The 15,723-nt window shown below is 33.9% G+C and overlaps 2 protein-coding genes across 2 annotated transcripts in view; one reads left to right on the top strand and one right to left on the bottom strand.

The window, feature by feature from the left end:
• MS3_00003422 (uncharacterized protein) overlaps positions 1–4,686 on the top strand; it is a 20,720-nt gene extending 16,034 nt beyond the window's left edge. Inside the window, exon 5 of the mRNA XM_012943002.3 lies at positions 4,393–4,686. Within this exon, the coding sequence (XP_012798456.1) occupies positions 4,393–4,571 (179 nt within the window). The 3' untranslated portion in view covers positions 4,572–4,686. The remainder of the gene's footprint in view (positions 1–4,392) is intronic.
• On the bottom strand, positions 4,662–15,723 carry SGSM3_4 (Small G protein signaling modulator 3; the record flags this gene model as incomplete). Its single annotated transcript, XM_012943003.1, has 3 exons — positions 4,662–4,721; positions 9,691–9,975; positions 15,625–15,723. 3 exons carry the CDS (start codon positions 15,721–15,723, stop codon positions 4,662–4,664), a joined length of 444 nt encoding a protein of 147 aa, XP_012798457.1.

Genomic DNA, 15,723 nt, shown 5'->3' with positions numbered 1-15,723 from the left:
ATTCCCTTCGGTTCATCGTTCACAACTTTTCACATCCATTTGATGCGAAAATTCCCCTGGCTCTAAATTCATGCACACAAGCCACCGAAATTATTACACCAGGAGTAAAACAAGTGGAACAGAAGAATATCATCAACACTTGAGTTTTGATAATTTTCCCAAGAAGATAATTTCAAATTTACTAAGGCGAAATAATCTATTATTGAATAATTAAAACTCAAATGAAATATCATGAGCTGGTACTGTATTTTTAAAACACTCCCATGATACAACAGAATAACTACAACAAATTAAATCACACCGAATTATAGGTTTTTATAAAATAACTAACACTTAGAAATGCTTTAGTTCGAGTAAAGAAAAAATCCTTTACACATCAATTCAATGGTGTCTACATATCAGGACGTGTCGAATCAGATGCTTTTTATGTTGGAGACCAATGTTTTAAAGTTGTGGCTATAACCAAGGTACATCTAAGCCACACAAAAGGACTTCTCAATGATACTGCGGCACTCGAGGACCTTTAAGTCAAACCTTCATTGTAGTACATGCTAATCTCAAAAACCATCAAATCAATATTAGTAATATGAAAGTAATTTGAAAATGTTTTCTCAACTATAAAGAAAGGTGAGTGGCTGCAGCTTTTTATAAATCACTAATTCCTAGTGCTGTCTAGATAGAAAGGTCTAACTGTTCATACAACCTGGACTGTTTATCACATAGCATTAAAATGATCAAACTCATTTTGATTAAACTAGAGATACTCTGCTTTGTTTCTTATTTCTTATTTAAACATTTATTTATTCAACGGGATTGCTTTCATTATGACGCAGACCGTCAGAGATTAAGTTTTTTATTCATTGTGATACTACGAGTTTATCGTAATTTTTATTCTAACTATCTACTAGATCCTCAATTTGTTTGAAATTGTCAAGTCAAACCATAGTAATAATACTTACAAACCAATTAAGCACCATGATTGGTTTTTAAAATGTTGAGAATTGTAATTTTCACTGATATTCCTTGTCAGTTTAAAATCACTCAGAATCAATATATCTAGTTAACAGATCTAGGTATTATGTATTATTGGACCTGCTATATTACATTCAACATACATCTACCTAATCATTGCTTGCATTTCCTAGTCTCCAAAATATATATTAGACATCACTGGGAATTTATTCTGTGATTATTTTTATTCTCAGAATTCCTACATTGTTCTTTGTTAGGGTTAAGATTAAGGGTTTGAGGTTATGGTTTTCATCATCGCCTGACATAGGCTATAATTCAAAGTGCTCTGTAGCCTTATAGACGAGTGAATTTCGTGTAAAAATCCACAAAGCTTTCTCTTAAATCTGATTCGTTGTTCTAGAAGGTTTGGTTCCAGCAGGTAAATGTTTGTTTCATGATTAAGAGTTCTGATTTAGAAACAGTGTTGATTTGCATGTTTTATAAAATCTACGAAGAAATAATTGAGGACCTGATGCGTCCAAAGCTGTCATTTTTATTGTATTTTAACAGAAAATAATTTCTTGTTTTCCATTTACGTGTTCTCGGTACTATACAAAGGTTAAAGCTTATTTTACGTACGCCTTGAAGTTTGCTCAAAAGAACCCCAAAAGTCGATATCTCAATTCTTATTGCCTCGTTCTTAGATTTTAATTTTATCGGCACCAATAATACCCATATTTTCTGATGGTATTACGGTATATAGATACTGTGATGAATTGATAGGTCTCAAGAAATCTTGAGTCTCAACAAATGACTTGACCAAGAAATTTAACTCATTCCCCTTATGTTTAATCAACTGGATTAAAAGATCTAACCAACCTGATCAAGCGTTCACTTAATTGTAATCTATTCGCATTACCACAGATTTGCGTACATTTAAGTAATCGAACATCAAAAGTGATCATTATTTTCCAAAGAATTAGATTCATGTGACAATTTCTTTGAGCATCAACATGTGTTAGTTGATTATAATTACTTCCCTTACTTTAATGTCACGATTTTTGTCATGAGTTCAAAAAGATTTAATTAATGTATACGTGTAATCGTTATTAAAAAACGTGCCATATATATGTGTATGGGACACTTGCTTCACGTTTATTCACGAAAAGATAGTTTATGATTAGTTATCCTGGTAATAACCCATAACGCGTTAAAATAACCAATTAAGGTCGAAAGAGCAAGAAAAAAAGTAGTTTTACATTTGAAAAACAGTAATCACTTTATGATGTTTAAAAAACAGTGAAACGATAAATTTTTTTGAACTGTAGTTCTATGAATTGAAATCAGATTAATCCTTTTTATCGTAGAATGTTTATGATACTATGTCAGAACTGGTATACACTTTACTAAACTAACTGGGAAACAATAAAAAAACAGCTAGGATATACATTCATACTTGAGTGGTAATACGATTATAATTATAATTACAATAATAATAATTATTGTTATTATCAGTATTATTATTGAAAATAACTCTTTATGAGAGAAATAAATTCTTCATTTTGATATAAATCACCGACAAACACTGTTATTTTAAAAGAGACTTCATGAGAGATTTACTTACCTAATCTTTTCCTTCTGCCATCTCCAAACCCTTGTATTTGTTCTCCAGAAAAACCTTTTGTAAATGAATATATTTGCCATACAATCCTATGGAATCTTCATTCTACTGAAATCCATCATCTACTGTAATTTTTTAGTCTCAATAATATGTTTTAAACTTTTAGACTGTTAAACCATATTCCTTTAATGACTTACCACAAAAATTAAGATGAATAAATGTGTCCAGGAAGGTTGAAACAATTTTTTTTTGAATTACTGACAGATTGCATTTTATATTCATCTAGTAGTGATCTAAAGATCAGTCCTGGGTTATAAAAGCGTGCCATGTAGACGATATCTGACAGTCTAATTAAACTTATAACCCGACATGTAGTTTGTAAGTCAGCCTATTAAGAATAATTAACGCAACATCATCATGTGGTTTGTCGTATAACAACGTAAAACAGTAGGTACGAGATACCCAATGAGTTTAAAAACATTTTGGCTTTTATAAAAAAAACTTACTTTTATATGGTCTCGTAATAATTAATTTTTCTTTTTTAATAAGTCCATTGATAGGTTCCTTAAGTTTTTTTTGGTTAAAATGCTTCGGTAATTATATTTATTGTTAAATTAACAGCAACGGTCAACTAGATTTGATCTTAGCCGTTCATATTCTTCATCAAAAGTCGGAACAAGATCTAATATTTGACCAAACAGGTTCTCAAACTGAATATCTGGATCTAAATGTTGTAAATGGTTAGGAATACCACAAATTTCATACTTAAAGTTAATACTTCAATTTTTTCTTTATTTATTTAGTTCAGTAGTCGAAAAACTACGAGTATACCTTTTAGGTTCCGTTGCGAATTTGTTTCCAACTGGTTGATTTTCCACGCTTTTGAATAACTGGATAAGCTTTTTATCTGCTTTTTATCTAGTCACTTTTGTAATGAGGTCTATGAACGGATTCTTAAAGCCATCTGTAAGCCTCTCAACAGCGAATTTTCTGCGAGTAATATTCATTTCTATGATCAGTATATCAGAATTAAATAAATTAGTCTGGTTCAGTGGATAACGTTTAAATGCTTTAACTTTTCTAAGATGTATTTGCCTAGAACTTGCCTATCACTATGGGACATTAATACAGATTTAAAACTGTAGAACATGTACTGAAAAGAATATTGTTCGTTTATAATGCTAATAGTTTCATCGAAGTAGACATGGTTTTATCTTCGATAATTTATCTTGATGTTGAGAAAAAATGACCAGAAAGTGAAGAATGACTTTGAAGACAACAACAAGAACTTGGTCATAAATAAAACCTACATCAGTCATTACATTCATACAATAATATGGTGTAACAATAGAATTTAAAATAAAAGTATTTAGAGATTACACCTTGTTTTATTACTGTTCATTGTTAACACAATTTCATGAATGTTGATAATCTTGTAGGCATCCTATTCAGTCTCTTGTATCATCATACTTTTTCTCAGATTGACAGGTAATTCATAAACGTCTATCATTCTTCAAACAATTTTTTCAATAAAAAAATACAGCACAAGTAAAAGTGCACGTTGTTTTGAGCAGGTGACATACATTGAATCTCTTACAAATTACATGATTTTTCAGGTTGAGCTGCAGTTTTACACATTTGTGATGTCAAACCAATAATGATGTATATTTGTTAAGTAAATACCATTATACACATAAATAGTTTTTTCCATTTCATAGTAAACATACACAATATGAAAGTACTTCATTGTCAAATAATTATGGAAATATTAATATTTATTGCTTACTTCAACAAAAACATCTATTCACTGTATTTTTCAGGTACCAATGTGAAAGGTTATATGGATCCGATGGTAGGCGCACCAATAGAATACTTGAATCGTATAAATGAACTATCGAAACTACAGGCGATTACCAAACGTTGGGAACGTACTCGATGTCGTCGTCGGATGAAGAAAGATATGAGCATTAACAAATCAGTTGCGGATTCAATTAAATAATTAAATATGATTGTGTTACATTTTTCTACCTTTTGTAAACCGATATAAATGTTTTTAGCATCCAAAAACTGTTTTTCATTAGTCGATGTTTCAACTTTGAGGATAAGAAAACAAACCTTGATCTCCTGAATAACTGTGACGCAGTTTTTTCTATTATAAGTTAACAGATGAAAATTAAAAGAACCACCCAGCTTTTAGCTTCTAAGGAGCAGCTTCTCAGTAGTTCCTCAAGCCGTCAAAATGAATCACAGTTTACACTGGGTGTGTATATAAGGCACTCCTATAGTCGTATTAGGAGTCTGTGATTTGTTAAATTTTTGATGCCACCTTATCATGGACATATGAATGGTAAACTTACCGTATCCAAGCTACAAAAATGTGATTGGTCAGCAGGATGCTCACTCACTGCGTTAGGCAATTCAGTCAGAAAACGAAGTTTATCATAACTATGGGATGTAGTAGAGCAATATATTTAGAATAATCTAACTGGATATTAATTAGTGGAACATATAAATAAGAAATAAATCGATCAAACTAGATAAATCCTAACATAAGAACGATAAGGGCTATAAGGAAAAAGCACTGACCACACTATTCTAGATGTTAAATTGAAATCAGGATAGGTTTAGCAAACAAAGTGATCTTCGATACACTAAGGTAGATCGAATTTTTATATGCCTACGACTTCAACAGATCAAAGTATTCTCACACAATTTTTATACAATACTATGAAGGCTGAGCTTCGATCGGTTCTATTGTTTCAACCGTATATTTAGTAGCAGAAAAGAGTGGTTTCGCATCATCCTGCTTTATCGGATTATTTGAATTTATTTGTTTTTGCAACCAGATTTCACTAACTTGCACACTACGATTGCTCCTTTATGTATGTTTAGCTGCACACACATTAGGAATATGATGTAATCGTTTACATGCGGTTATGGAGTTTTGATGAAAAATAAAGATTGTTTTCCAGTTATGATGAGAAAGTTCTGTTTGTAGGTGATATGAACCACAGTCTCACCATAAGACTATTTTAGTAGGGTGATGCAGGTTGGTGCTAAATGCGTAGCATGTCTCAACATTTTACAGCCTTTCCATTGGTTTATGAATTGCAATGTAACTTATGTTTTCCTAGTATCCATCTGTTAGCATTAGCATCATGTTATGGTCTTACATAGGATCGGGTAACATTGATCTTCTGTTAGTTTCTATCATATACTTTATCAATATTAATATTGAAATTTTATTACTATTTAGGTATATCTAGACTTAACATAATCGTACAGGAATCAGTTGTTGTAGCAATCACTTTTCAAACTTCAAAAAATAGTACTCAATATAGCAAATATGTAGTTACAATATCTACGACAGAGTTCCTGAACTTTCCTGTATTTTCCCTGTTTAACAGCCATAACATCTCAAATAGTAGTTTATTAGTTTTGAAGCTCAGACATCGCTTCCGATTTTTTTCCATCGGCTGTGAACACTGAGTAAAACATACTAAAGTATGGTAGTATAAAATATTTGAACTAGTGTTGGAAATTTTGAGGTTGAATTCAACAAATATTGTGTAATACATATATCTGTTTAATCATACTTCCTAACAGGGATCCAAGTTTGATTGAGACTCGCATTCGTAATCATCATTTTCGTCAAAAATAATAATAATCATCATTGAATTCAATTTTAAACCGTTGAATAATTTGTTAGGTTGCTTGAGAATTCCTTACATACTACGTCGACATTGCTGAGAACTGAACGTATCAGCAGGTTTCTCTGTGGTTAAGAAAAGTAGTTTTTGCAGCTTGTAATTCAGTATTGACTGAACCAAATAATAACGCTAATCTTTCTTGTGTAGCTGATTTGTTCAGATAGTTCATTTCTTCCATTAGGCATGCCATATATAATTTATTAAAAATAAGTAAAATAATTAAATCTTCACGGGGTGGTAAAAATTCGTCTTATTTTCGAAATATTCTGGAGAGTGCACTAATAAAGTTATAACTTGTGTTCTATTAATATATAACGTAATGATAGCACCAATTAGAGAACAGCGACTTATCGACCAGACCAATGACGCGTAAACCCGTACGAGTGGTCTAGAATCCTTATCAGACCGTCTCCCTGCCTAGCAATGCCTGTTGAGTCCAAAACACCAATCTCAGCCTCTAAAATATGAGTCATGTATTTCAAACATACTGTATTTATATACAAACCAAACAGACCACATCTCACCACAAAATAGAAAACAATATTTGTACAAGATCTGGCCAAAAGTGGCTGTGAATGTGGGAGATTGTAATTAATAGACTGAGCATAACTCAAGAACAGTAAATCGCATAATAATAGTCTATGGGTCAAGACAAAGCTTATAATAGGAGGAAATCGAATATGTATAGTTTAGTTACATAACAACTATACAATAAAAATATATGCATCATATTGGTCCATAAATAGTTCTCAAAATCTACCACTTATAGTTCCCGTCGGGTTATAACACATACTTTTTGTGTAAATTAGGTGATTTGTTCATACTGAACTAACTGTTTATCCTAGGAGTTTTCTTAGCTATTTGCCTTAAAATATACATTTAACAGTGAAGACATATTGTATGCAAGAAAACTAACCAAGTATTTCCCCATCTATTCTTAAAGTACCTTATTAATTTATTGCTAGCTCCATGAGAATAGATATGAGATTGAAATTTAAAAAAAATTATTTCAAATAATTTTCTGGCAAAACGTATTTTTCATTTAAATCATCTGATCATTTTGAGATTTTTAATTAGATAAAAATGTGTAGTTTCGTTTCATGAGGATTATCACCTGAAAATGAAATCGGTAACATATCATTAACGAATATTGTTTATGCTCTATTTATCTGTTACATTCATATGTATTTTCTTTGATACAATGCTAAACTCATTACAGAATTCACTGGTCTACACAACGGTTCTTTTTTACGTGTTTGGAACTCTATATTTTAACAAATATTTTGGTCATTCAAGATATTTTTTCTAATAAAATAGCATTTAGATGTATGCTAATTATTTGCTGGTAATGTGAATATATTTCAACTGCCTCAAATCTAGGAAGTTCCAGTTAATTAGTGAAAACGCTCGATCAATGTAATGCCTCACTATTAATGATTTTTCTGTGTTCATCACTTCAAAGTATTCTGTTTTACTGATATCCCCGAGATACTTCCTAAAACACGATATTATTGATTTACTGAACCAACAATGAATGAACAACTTAATAAGGGCCACTTTAAAATTACCACACACGATGGACTCAATCTTGTGCGAAACCTTTTTGTACCGATATTTGACCTCTTGGTCTTATTTAGAAGATCACCGACCATTTAAAAAGATTTCATTCTTCAAATGTATGCTGCAATTAAAGTCACCCATGAGAATGATGGTTATTTGATATTTATTTCTAAGATCTGACTTTTAACTACCAGCGTCTCCTCATAATCTTCAGTACCTTCATCAGCCCCGGCCTCTTTCATTTATAAAAGATTCATTTGAAACATATTACGCAGAAAGTCATGGTTGTGGATAAGTAGTATAATATTGGTTAATTCAGACACACAATAATAGGATTCTACATGCTTACTTAGTAGATTTTAATGTAATCGCATAGCTTGGCAATAAGCAATTTATTCTCCTTACAAGAAATATCTGTAAATAACAAATATTTGTCATCGAAAAATGTTGTCTCACCAGCAAAATCTTAAGAACAACTTCAAAATTCATAAGTATTAAAACTACCGTAGACTTCCTCAACCAAACCTCCTTGGTTAATCTATTTACGCAAATTGGCTGTAAGCCGAAAAGATTGACAGTATATTAAAATGGAACTAGTTTTTCAGAATCATCAAGGTGAAAGATTTGGGGCACCCAAAAGCAAGTAGATGTAATGCTAATTTGTGAAGATAACGTCTTGGGATATCGATGAGCTCCTTAAACAACAATTACACATTATTTACGTTGTTTCATCGACGAAAATTGAAGAAACTTGTGTAGGTATTAGCGACGTGAACATTTGATAAACTACATAATCGAAATATTCAGCCGTACATCCGACATCATGTGCCCTTCACATCACACTTTTTTAGTTGGGGACTACTTAAAACTCTCGTAAATACTTATTAATAGCCACAATTCTAAAATATATTACTTTAAAATTAATTTGAATATCCAGTAAGCTTTGGTCAGTAGTTCAAACTAACTAAAACTAAGAAGACAAAGGCAAACAAAGAACTAAATTTATCTCTTTTACTAAATAGGGGATTTATTTACAGTTGATTTATCACTGAGTGGTGATCAATGTCGTGTGTGTCTGGTCCTTCTTAGTGCACATAGAATCCTATCGACCAAAATACAATATGGCCACTGGTCTAGGTGACTCGACATTTCGTGCACTACGTTGAGATAAGATGGTGGTTGAAGGTAGTCAACAAGAAACCCTGGACCTAGGTTTCGTGCTACTTGGCACTCGTCAGCATGGTATACCTGCAATCTTAAGGGAATCGATACTCCTTGAGAAAGAACTGACACACATGACACTGATCACTACCCAGCGATCGGACGATTGTAAATACATCTTAGTCCTACAGGATATCAGTCGCTTAGTGGTAACGTGTCTGACTGTGAAGCTGGGTGACATGGGAATAAATCCGTCAACGGGGTGGATTCCGTAAGGATCGGTCGTTCACAGACCAAGTTGTGACACCATGTGAGAGCATTTGGAGGGGGAGAGCGGACTCTCCCCACTCTCGGCCGTACCACGGCATTTGGTAATGTAATACATGAACAATTAGACCGCATTAAGTCTTGACATAGGCACAATGATGTAAAGTATCTACCGTCAGAAGTACAAGGAACCTAACTGAATGAATGTAACTCACCAGTCATGTATCTGTCTACACTAAACTGTAAGGTAAGTAAACTATAAAAAAACGGAATCATACTACTGGCATCTAAAAGCAATTCACTATGACATTGTACACAAACAGATGAAACACTGATAATTATAGATGTTACAAGCAGTATACGTACGTTAAAAAATATGATAAATAATAAGAACGATATAAAGAATATTAGTTGACATACCAACTGAATTGATTGTTTTAATTCTACAAGTATTTCCGTTTGGTGCACATTCTTCAATTTTGGGTCGTCCGCTTCAACGCTGCCTTCATGTAAGCTTACACTTACATATGCAGGCTTATAATGTATAGATGATGACGGCGGTGACAAATCATTATTACCAATAGAATATTGAAATGGTACAGCCATGCCAGTAATTCGACGATATGGTTGTCCATTTGACGCTACAGATGCAAATAATGTAGTGAATAAAGATTTGGGTCGTTGAAATTGTCGTTTAGCTAGATACTGAAGGTAAAAAATAAATAGATGAGAAGGAAAATACTGAATTACTAAGCGAGAGAATTAGGAATTACAATGAACAATATAGAAAAGAGGTTATTTACATTAAATTTATTCTAAATAATAACAAATGCAAGTAAAGTACAAGTAGTGTTTGACAACCAAACACAGTTACGATAATTTAACTATCATTAACTATGGGAGAAAGCAAAGTGAATGGTGAGAGATTTGCAATCAGCAAAGTGGTTATATGTGGTACAATATTTCCCAGAAATGCATACAGAAAGCCGTTTGGGTTTCATCAGACCATACTACAGAGAACAAGATCGATCACACATGCATCAATAAAAAGTTAAGCCCGATGGAAGATGGAAGAACAAATAAAGATGACACAACTTCCGATCACCACCCGGTGATGGTCAAGATGAAACTAAAGCCGGAGAAACATTGTACAACTGAAGAAATATCATAACAAAGGTTCATTACAGCCTTCCTTCGATATACAGGCAAACTCAACGAATTCAAGATAACTCTCAACAACAGGTTCCAAACCTTACAAGAACTACTCAAAGAAGGAACTAAGATAGAGGACAACTAGAATGAGATCAAAAAGGCAATAACTTCAACGTGTCAGAAGGTGCTGAGCCGCAACAAGCAACATGATAAGGAACGGATCTCTATCGAAACCCTGGACAAGATTCAAGAAAGGAAGAACAAGAAGATATCAATTAACAACAGTCGGATAAGAGCAGAGAAAGTCAAGGCACAAGCTGAATACACAAAAGCAAACAAGCATGTGAAGAGAAGCATTAGAGCTGACAAGCAGAAATACGTAGAAGATCTAGCATCGACAGTGGAAAAAGCTGTAATGGAAGGAAATATGAGACAGTTATATGATATAACGAATAAACTGACAGGAAATATGGTAAACCAAAGAGACCAGTCAAGGACGAAGGTAAGCGAATCACTGAGATTTAAGAGTAGAGGAACAGATGGATAGAACACTTTGTGTAACTCTTGAATAGGTCAGCTCCATTGAACCCACTGGACATCAAAACAACACGTACACACCTCCCCAAAGTTATTAACTTACCAACATTGGAAGAAATCAGTGTGGCCGTAAGACAAGCTAAGAGTGAGGAAACAGCAGGGTCAGACAACATACCATCTGAAGCACTGAAATCAGACAGAAGTAACTGCGATGCTACATATTCTATTCAGAAGGATTTGGGAAGAAAGACAAGTGCCAACATACTGGAAAAAGGATACGTCATCAAGATACCAAAGAAAGGAGATCTCTGCAAGTGTGAGGAATACTCAGGCATCACACTACTATCAGTACCAGGAAAGGTTTTCCACAGTGTTGATGAGCCGAATGAAAGACTCCGTGGATGCCCAACTTTGAAATCAACGAGATGGATTCCGTAAGGATCGGTCGTTCACAGACCAAGTTGTGACACTATGGATCATCGTTGAGCAATCAATTGAATGGAACTCATCACTATACATCAACTTCCTCGACTGCGATCAAGTATTTAACAGAGTGGATAGGCGAAACTTATGGAACCATCTTCGACATTATAATGTACCTGCGAAGATCGTCAATATCACACGGAATTCATGAGACAGACTACACTGCAAAGTCGTGCATCGGGGCTTGCTCCCAAATATATTGAAAGTGAAGACTGATGTCAGACAAGGCTACTCACCTTCACCTTTCCTCTTTCTTCTGGTAATTAGCTGAATACTGATGATCGCCACATCTGAGGGAAAGCACGGAATACAGTGAACACCTTGGATGAAGCTAAACAATTAGGATTTCGTAAATGACCTGGTTCCTCTATCCCATACACACCAACAAATGCAAGTGAAGACAGACAATGTGACAGCATCCTCTGCAGCAGTAGGCCTCAACATGTACAAGGGGGATACAACATCCTAAAATATAACACAGTGAGCACCAACCTAATCACAATTGATGGATAAACTCTGAAACGAGTGGAAGCTTTCACGTACCTGGACAGCATCATTGGTGTACAAGGAGGATCTGATTTAGATGTAAAGGCACTGGTTTACAAAACAATGGCGGAATTCCCTCAGTTGAAGAACAGATGGAACTCAAAACCACTGTCAACCAACACCAAGGTCAGAATTTTCAATACATATGTCAGAACAATCCTATTTTGCGGAGCTGAAACTTGGAGAACTAATACAATCATGATCATCATCAACAACAACAATAACCTACTGCGGTAGAGAACATACTAACTTCCAGCTGAAGAGGAAACTACGAAGACACTGGGGGTGGATAGGACTCACATTTCAGAAATCACCAAACTGAATCACGAAGCAAGCCCAAACTTGGAATCCTGAAGGCGAAAAGAGAAGAGTCCTGTGCTCCACGATAGGCTTAACCCTTCTAATTCCTATGGGTCCTAGGAGTCTCAATAAAAAAGATGTATCCCTTGTTGTTGAATGGATTTATTGAATTCACTTAATGTCCTGTTTCCAGGATGTGGCATGTTATCAACCGTCTTGTACCCTAAGACGTTGCTTCTTGAGAATATGATTAACAAAACGTGCAGATATCCGTCTTCCTAACTTTTCATTAAAGTTTGACAGATATTTATCTACTTTTTTTGTATTATTGAGCATCGAGGTATTTAGTTGCTTCAAGTGTACTTTTTAAAAGTGTATTCAGTCTTTGGTATTCAACAATACATTTGATTATAAGTGCGGATAGACGTTTAATCCAAGACAATTATTTATCACTTCATACTCTTTTTTATCTTTCATGTTAAACATAAATCTCTGGTTGTGTTAGAATGTTTGCATTGGACGATATTGATAGCTCATAAGAAAGAAGCGACAAAAGTTTATACACTGCCTGCCCCGAGTTTCTTATTTATGTGCCTCTGTCAAGTCACATCATTCCGTCGGGAAATATCTAGATGCAGGAAATAGAACGCATAATTCCTATTACATTTCACTGTAAATCTGATTTTAAGGTAAACTTTATTAAAGGTTTCAAGTATTAACTTTGCAAGATTTATGTCTAGGGTCTCTCATGTGTTTTCAAAATCTTTCCTAAAATTTATTCTTTTGTGATAATCATGCTTTAGATACACTCAGAGTGGTAGGATCAGCTATAGGAAACAAGAAGAGAATACATATTGATTTATGATAATACTCGCTCATCACTTGAACACATTCTGTTCTTTCTGCAAGAGTGTGTTTTGACTAGCAATTATTATTGTTCACTTTATGTCACCACTACTGGAACGCCTACCCTACCGTAGAAGTAGCTAATTAGAGATCAGGTTTGTTACTGTATCATAAACTGAATGTTTACATTGTTGAAGAGACTTATGAAGTAGGTCAGTTTGTATTATTACATAGTTCAGCCTACTGTTATCTAGACTAGCCATGAGGCTATCGGCTAATATACTAATTTGTGAATTGGTCCCTGGTATTTCATAGCTTCGTCTGTAAATAATTTTGCCGATTCTGAATTTAGCATTGTTGGTACATGTTAGTGGGAGTCATTTGGATTTCAAAACTAAAAGGAACATGAGATTTGAACACTGGCAACTTTCATTTGTTGTTTTAATAATAGGTAACTTTTGAACAAACTAGCGATATCATAGGTTCTTGGCAGTACATCTGAGTTATCGTTTGTGGTTAATGTGGCCGGTTGTCTAGTGATAGATGATAAATACTTTGGCTAGATGAAATATTGTGAGACATTATAGCATCATCTGGAATGACAGATCATAAACACAGGGTAGACGATATCCACAAGAGTATACCTGATGCTCCTACCGACTTCACCATCGATTATTATTTTGACCGGTTAAACTATATGCACGATTTGATTTTTCATACGATGAAAACTACATAGCTACAATAGAAGTATGATGTTTGATTGTAAAAACCTAATCAATGTGGAGTTCTAACCGCAAGTTCAAGCTCATTAACACTGACCAATATAACGCCATGGAAATGAAGATCAAGTTCTTTATTGAGAAGGTCACATGGTTGGTGTACCGAAAGGCCTAAAAAGATTAACTATTAACTAAAAGACGAAAACTAGGAGTTTTAGTCTAACATATAGTAAGCTGTTCTACAAATCCAACTTAAAACTTGAATAAAATCTAATAAATGAACAAAAATAGGCTTAGTTAAGCCCTAATGGCGTTTACCAACGATTTGGTTTTCAGAAATAAAAATATCAGCCCATTTACTGCTTAGACATTACTGGGATGATATAAGCATGTATATCATATATCCAAGGTTAGCTTACAACACTTCATGTACTAGTCTACGTAGACCGATTATTTATGACTCTACTAAACTCTAGCCAGTTTGTGATAATTAATGCTTCGTGTTCGTAAGGTAATGTCAGATGTATGCTCAATTGACTAAATAGAGGCAATGGTATCAATTACGTTATTTTGGATTTATTATTTCTTTTGATAAACTTAATTACCTCTTATCAAAAATATGTGATGGGAAGACGATCAAGCCGCTATAACCATACCTGTTGGATGTTGACTCATAGTTTATTCTCACCTCTATTCAGCTAACAAACATTTTTCTCTTCTCTGTGATGAGAAACGTCAGTCAGTCATTTATTTAAAAGACAAAGCAAATTTATCATGGACCTAACAAATCGGTTCAACAGAAAGAAATAGAAATAAGTCAAAATTAACCAGGTTTCATAGCCCATTCTTGAACCATGGATCTATTTTGAAATTCGACATAATAATCCAGAACATTTTCATTTTTCATCAGGTCAGCTGACATGTGTAAACTAGTGGGCCGTTTGTTGTAGTTCTTGTGATTTTTTCACACGACTTCTGCCTATTCTCATGTTTCTCAATTTTCTATACCACCCATTTGTAGCACGTGAGGTATACTTTAGTAGTTAATGAGAATTTCAACCAAACCATTTGAGAAGGACCTAATTATCCACCCCTCCTCCTAATTTTTATTGGTAGTTGTGATTATCTTATTGGATTACCATGCTATACAGACAAGAAGTTTATTGGCAATTGGTACTCTAAATGACAATAAGTGTTGGGACATATGACAGAATATTCAAATCAATTCCTCAGACAAGTAATAAAACCGTCAAACAGAAGTAATGTTCAAGCTGTAAATTGTCATAAATAGAAATCAGTTCAATAGCTTTCTTGATTAATTTTAGAAGCATCTGCCATCTGAAACTATGAGGTGTCCTGGATGTGATAGAGAAGTTTACTTTGGTGAGCACAATACTTTAAATATTATTTAAACAGCTGAGCGGGTAAGCTCATTCGGTTGTGACTGGCATCGCCAATGCTTAAAGTGCAGCAGATGTAGTAAAACCATGCTTCCCGGTTGTGGCCTAGAAGTAAGTGAATTATTAAATATTTGCTTTAACTAACGAAATTGTATCTAAAGTATTGTTTGGTGAATTATATTTAAATGAAGCGTGTTTGAAACAGTTATTCACATTGTACTAGCTAATGTTGCATTCATTTGACGATTGAGTGGTTTGGCTAGATTTCTTATAACGACATAGACCGTTTCGTTTCAAGAGTAGTATGATTTCGCTAATGGGATTCAAACCAGTTTTATGATTCACTTTACGTAGTCATAGTATTTACTTACGCTTTTTAATAACTTATTTTTTAATTGACATGGATACTGAATTGGTTCTCGACACGAAATAAATAACATAAGCACACCATTGATGATGTTTAGTAACAT

This window comes from Schistosoma haematobium, chromosome ZW (genome assembly GCF_000699445.3).
Source record: "Schistosoma haematobium chromosome ZW, whole genome shotgun sequence".
In the NCBI taxonomy this organism is placed as follows: Eukaryota; Metazoa; Platyhelminthes; class Trematoda; order Strigeidida; family Schistosomatidae; genus Schistosoma; species Schistosoma haematobium.
This window is presented reverse-complemented; position numbering and strand designations above follow the sequence as displayed.